This window comes from Eumetopias jubatus, unplaced genomic scaffold (assembly GCF_037043125.1).
Source record: "Eumetopias jubatus isolate StellerSeaLion01/CBP00866 unplaced genomic scaffold, mEumJub1_p1.0 scaffold_4, whole genome shotgun sequence".
NCBI classification, from domain to species: domain Eukaryota; kingdom Metazoa; phylum Chordata; class Mammalia; order Carnivora; family Otariidae; genus Eumetopias; species Eumetopias jubatus.
The window spans coordinates 65,631,505-65,637,504 of record NW_028274810.1 but is presented as its reverse complement, the minus strand read 5'-3'; the positions used below and the strand labels follow the sequence as shown (position 1 = coordinate 65,637,504).

The 6,000-nt window shown below is 42.5% G+C and overlaps 1 protein-coding gene across 2 annotated transcripts in view; it reads right to left on the bottom strand.

Moving 5' to 3' along the window:
- Nucleotides 1-408: 408 nt before the first annotated feature.
- TXNDC12 (thioredoxin domain containing 12) overlaps nt 409-6,000 on the bottom strand; it is a 31,150-nt gene continuing 25,558 nt past the window's right edge. The window contains exons 5-7 of one of the 2 annotated variants that reach the window (XM_028106764.2): nt 3,974-4,043; nt 3,179-3,262; nt 409-1,162 (exon numbers count right to left, since the gene is read on the bottom strand). In XM_028106764.2, coding sequence (XP_027962565.1) covers nt 963-1,162; nt 3,179-3,262; nt 3,974-4,043 — 354 coding nt within the window. In that variant the 3' untranslated portion in view covers nt 409-962. Of the gene's footprint in view, nt 1,269-3,178; nt 3,263-3,973; nt 4,044-6,000 lie in introns of both variants that reach the window. The other variant, XM_028106765.2, reaches the window with a different exon arrangement.

The window sequence follows — 6,000 nt, the reverse complement described above, 5'->3', positions numbered from 1 at the left end:
GCACATACTGAGTCCCAAATATTTCCTTCTGTTAATACTACTGTCTTGAGGTGGCAAGAAAGGCTTTAAGCAGGGGAGTGACGCTGTCACATTTGCATTTTAAAAAGATCAGCAGAGGGAAGCAAGGAGGATGGATTGTAGGAGGAGAGAGTATTGGACACAAGTTAAGAGGCTGTCACAATAAATTGTCTAGAAATAGAAAAAGCCTGCCCTGCCCGAAAACAGTGACTATGAGGAGAGAGGGAATTCAGCTTAATAGCAGAAGAGATGAGCTCTGACGCCCATTTGAATGTGGGAGGAGCAGGAGTGGGAAGAGTCCTAGATGAGGTCTTCATGGTTAGTTTTCTTCCTGCAGTGATCTCCATCCCTCCCTCCATTCTCCAATAACAAAAAGGCCATCACAACACATTTCCTTTCAAAGTTTTATTAAAGTTGAATGGAACAATTAATATTTGTAAATTTTTTTTGTTAACCTCAGTACAAAAATACAGTTGATGACTTGACAAAATTGGCTCCACCTAGGGCTTGAAGGTTTCTGTTTCTGTAATAGTAACAGGGAAAAGCATGCTTCCAGCTGGGGCTGAGTCCAAACACACAGCCATTCCTGCATACACATGCGTGCAAACAGGGAAGCCCAAGCAGGAGAAGAGAATGGAAGTTGCCGGGATTCAGGAAGAAGCCCAAGATTATTCCCAGGAGAAAAGGAGAAGAAACAGGCTGGTCTCCTCGACGGGGGTAGAATTTCTGATTTACATTTGAGTTTGTTTTTTTAAATGATAAACTATTTCTGCAATTTTAATACTGTAGAAAAGATGCTACTGATCTCCTTTCACCACCAAGGTGAATAAAGCGGGAGGAAACGGAAAAAGATTCCAATATTGAAGTGTGAGGAGTACACCTCCAAATGGCTCAAGTTTTGTGTCAAAAGCTGTCATTCTTTACATTCCATGACAAACAGATGTCTAGGAGGGGGCAGGAGAAGAAGTTTGCCGTGGTCCGCTGGATCCACAAACGTGGAGACCAGCTCCTGTCAGCAGAAGTCTTCCACAGTGAGAGCGCTCCTCCCCATGTAGGCAGGAGCAAGGTTTCCTGGTTGGTTTAATTGTTCTGAGCGATTCCTCAATATTCCCTCCCCTGCTGCCTTCCTTCCAGAACACTAACTCTGATGAAAGAAGGGATATATTCATGTTACAGCTCATCTTCAAGATGTTTCTCTCTGAAGGCATCCCCCGTCAGCCTCTCCTGAGCTTCCTTCATCCCCTGAACAACTGTGAAATAAAGGTTGGTGGGGGGGGGGGGAGTATGAGGTAGGTTTTTAATATCTGACATTTGACAACTAACATAGATTTTTATTATAGGAGAAATATGACAGGAGCACAGGATCTGGACTCTAGATCTAGTTCTGGATTTTAGTCCTGGAAAGTTATTTACCTCTTTGAATTTGTTTCCTCATCTATAAAATGAGGTAACGCTACTTACTTCACACAGGATTAGTATAAAAATTAAATGAATGGATAATAAAAGAGCTTTATAAATTATGAAATACAACAAAAGTACTACTAGTTACTATGGCTTATCCTCCAGGATTAGGGCTGAATCCCTGTTACAGACTACAGATGTTCACTTGTCTTTCAGGGAATAGAAAACACCCTCCTACCATGATAGTCTTTTGATGAATGCTGCATTTATTTTTCATTTCCTGGGGAAGTTACAGGAGCGCATGTGCTCAGAGGGGGTATGGTCTTCAATGAAGGAGGCAGTCATTTCTAGCATCAACTATACCAAGAAGCAACCAAGTTCTCAGTCAAAAAAAAGAGCTGAACTATCTCAGGATAGCTCTCTTGTCGACTCAGCGTTGAGGGCAGCTGTTTTGGGACAGGCTCTTTATAGAGTGACAGGCCAGGAGCTGGGTTGAGCCAGAGCCTGTAAATCTCAGAAAGCAAGCCTATAACCTCATAAGAGCCAGGTGGTAGAGTTTGTTATTTCCCTTTTGCTGGGCCTAAGCCTTTAGTAAAGCCAGGCTTGATGTTCCAGTTTCGTGTCAGCTGAGCCATGAGGGATCCAGGCAAGGGTCTTGTGTCCACATTTGGACTAATGTGTTAAAAGATGATGTCAATGGCAAGTTGGATGAAACTCTGAAGGGAAGGGGGATCTCTAGGGTCAAGAGTTGGGGACCTAAAATCTAGCTGCCCTTCCCATGTGGGAAATTTCCCTCTAACACCAGCCTCCGGTGATCTGCATTTGGGTAAGGAAGATGATATTCTCCTTACCCATGGGAAGGAGATAACCTCTCCATATCTCTCTCCTCTCCCTATTCTGAGAAATAAGAGTTCCAAGGACTCAGAACTTAAAGTGAGCAACAACCTGGCAGCATGGCAATGCAGGACACATGGCAACTTAGCAAACAACCCCCTCTTATAGATGACAGGAGGAACTTTGGAAGGAAAACAGGGACAGTACTTAGCATGAATTCCAACCCCTGCTTCTAGAATGACTGTGCTCAAGGATGAGAACAAGAAGGCCTGACATGATTTCAACCTTCCTTCACCGGTTTGTGCTGATGCTATTCTCTCTGCCTGGAACATGCTTTTTGCATTCTTCTGCTGGCTAGATCTCATTCTTCAGGATTCAGTCCAGTCCCTATGTCTTCCAGCAAGCCTGCCGTACTCTCCACATTGGGCTACACTCCCCACCCTTGCTTCCATAGCTTGAAATGTCCTCATATCTGTTCATAGAGACAAATTTTTATCCTTCTAGGTCCAGTTAAAGCTTACTATTGATGAAACCTTTTAGACTTGATCACCTAATGGCATTCCCTCTCCTCTGAATTCTTATAGGAAGAGTAGCATTAGCACAGTGGGAAAAAAGTCAAGTTCTGGACTGAAATTCTGGCTCTGCCACTTAATTTTGAGACCATAGGCAAGTGACTATCTCCATGAGCTTCAGTTCTTCAATTTCCCTTGGTTCATTTCATTCATTACATTCACATTGTAAGCAGCTAGGGAAGGGGCTCAGTCTCATCTTTCTCCTATATTTTACACAGGTTCTAGCCAAAAGCTAGTCATGTTGGAGATGCTCAGCTAACACACAGCAACGAGTTTCCTCTCACAGACCTTGCATGTGGTTCATCCTAGTTAAATTTAGCAGCAATTCTCCCACTTTCTCAACATAACCATACCTTGTTCAGCACTGATGTAGAAATACTTGTAGCTGGGGTTTCCATTCTCATTGATGATTTCAGGATGCACCTTGCCACTGGGATCTATTGTAGACAAAAACGGCACAAGGATTGCAATAATGATAACAGAAAGGTATTTCAAATTCTCTGTAGTACATTAGGCCCTCTAGAAAATGAGACCTGCCTATCTTTGCAGCCCATTATCTCACCACTCTACCCTTTGTGTTTTATGCTGTAATCGCAGTGAATTCCTTGCAGCTCCCTGAACTCAAGTCCCCCATGCCTTGGCATATGCTGTTCTCGCTTCCTGCCATGTTCCCTTTCTTCTTGATGATGGTGGGATCCTACATTTCTATTTGTCTCCCCCACAGAATCCAGCGGAATGCTGAGCAAAGATTAGATTGTCATTAAATTTAACATCTTTTATAAATTGTTTGTGGAAAGACATTTGTCTGGTTACAGTATTCCACTGCCTCAGTTGCACTATGAGGTCAAGGGTAGGAATTGTGGCTTATCTCTGTCCCTGTAGTGCCTAGCACTATGCTTGACATATGACTGATACACAAATGAATAATGGTGATCAGTATTCTGTCACTGCTCACAAAAACAGTTAATGAAAAAAATTTTCCTTCAGACTTGAAGTTCTGGCATTTGGAACTCCCCCACACTTTCTTGAAACTGGCTTTTGTTTGTTTTTGTTTTTAACCATCCTCATATAGCGTCACTAGAGTCAGTACCTTGACTCCTTTATCTCTTTACCACATCACAGATCCCCAGATTAAGATTTCACCTTACCCAGGAAAAGGATTCGCGGAATATAACCCCCATCAGGGCTGAAATCTTCATCCTTGGGCTCCTCTTCATCCTATTAAGTATAAACCTTAAGTCAGATCATGTCCTTTTTCTCTTCAAAACCTTTCAGTGGTGGGGGACTCTCTCTCCCTCTGCCCCTTCACCCTGCTCTGTCTCTGTCTCTCTCTCAAATAAATAAATCTTTTTATTTTAAAGATTTTATTTATTTATTTCAGAGAGAGAGAGAATGAGAGATAGAAAGCACGAGAGGGAAGAGGGTCAGAGGGAGAAGCAGACTCCCCGCTCAGCAGGGAGCCCGATGAGGGACTCAATTCCGGGACTCCAGGACCATGACCTGAGCCGAAGGCAGTCGCTTAACCAACTGAGCCACCCAGGCGCCCTTAAATAAATAAATCTTAAAAACAAAAACAAAAAACCTTTCAGGGGCTTCCCCTCTCATTCAGGGTAAAACCCCAAGTCCCAAGTGGCCTAAGAGGCCCTACATAATCTGCCACCTGGGCACTTCTCTGACTCTATGTCCTACCATTGTTCAGTCTTTTTCAATGATGCTGACCTGCTTGCTGTTACTGTCCTTAAACAAGCCAGGCAAGCACCTCTCTCAGGACTTTGCACTTGCTCTTACCCTCTGCCAGGACTTACTTCCTCCATTATCCACATGGCTTACTCCCTTTTTTGTTTCAAATCTTTGCTCAAATGTCACCTTCTTTTCTAACCATCTATTTAAAATTGCAAAGTATCCCCTCCACCCTTCATTTTTAGCCATAGCATTTACCACCATCCAACATATTTCGTTTAACTGATTTGTCTGTCTCCCCATATTCATTTTCCCATATGTAATTTCAATAGGGCGGGGAATTTTGTCTGCTTTTCCATCGCTGATTCCCAATACCCACATCCTTGACTTGCACACAGTATTTCTTGAATCAATGAATTAATGAGACTGACATTTTAGCCATAATTATGGAGTTATAGTCCTCCCAGGAGATATGACCACATAGTTAGCTTCCTTTTGAAGAAATGTCTAAATTTGGAGAATGCTCAGTTAAGACATTTCTGTTTCTCTTGAGTGGTGATTCTAACTCAGAAAGTGATGAGAAGTTCTTATGCACAAGAAATCAACAGTAATTTTGTCATTTTTGGTGTGGATCCCATTTCAGGAGTTAAATGGAGTTTCTTCAAACTGTAATATAATTTTGCCTTCAGTGAGGTGTGTCAGCATTCAGGCTATCCACTAGTTATATAAGCAATCCTTTACAAACCCTTAGCTGCCTCAACATTTCCCATTAGTGTCCTCAAAAGATCTCCAGTCCTATGTTTAAGTAAATATTACCTTTACAGAAACTTAGGGCTAGAAGTTTCATCATAAAGCATCCAAGCATCCCTTATTTGAAGAGTACACCCTAAAAGGCAGCACAACTAGGTCACAGTATCTATTCTTATCACTTATTAGGCTCTCTGATCTTGACTAAATCACCTAATTCCTTCGGTCCCAAGATGCTCTTTCTGTAAAATGGAGATATAGTCCCGGGGCCGAAAAATCCCTTCGGAGATCTGATATTCTTTTTTTTTTAAAGATTTTATTTATTTATTTGAGAGAGAGAGAATGAGAGATAGAGAGCACGAGAGGGAAGAGGGTCGGAGGGAGAAGCAGACTCCCCGCCGAGCAGGGAGCCCGATGCGGGACTCGATCCCGGGACTCCAGGACCATGACCTGAGCCGAAGGCAGTCGCCTAACCAACTGAGCCACCCAGGCGCCCTGAGATCTGATATTCTGACTTGAGATTAAAAGACCTATAATCTATGTCAAGTACATAAAGGATATCTAATGAAGAAACAGGAAGACTGTATATACAAGCCCAGCACAGAGAAGGGGCTAAACTGCATCACATTTTGCAGGGATCTTTGTCCTGCATATGTTTTTATACCTTTACTTCATCCATACAATGATGTAAAACATGTCATAATCATAGACTAAAATTGAGGGGACCTTAAAATGTAGGCATCTTACC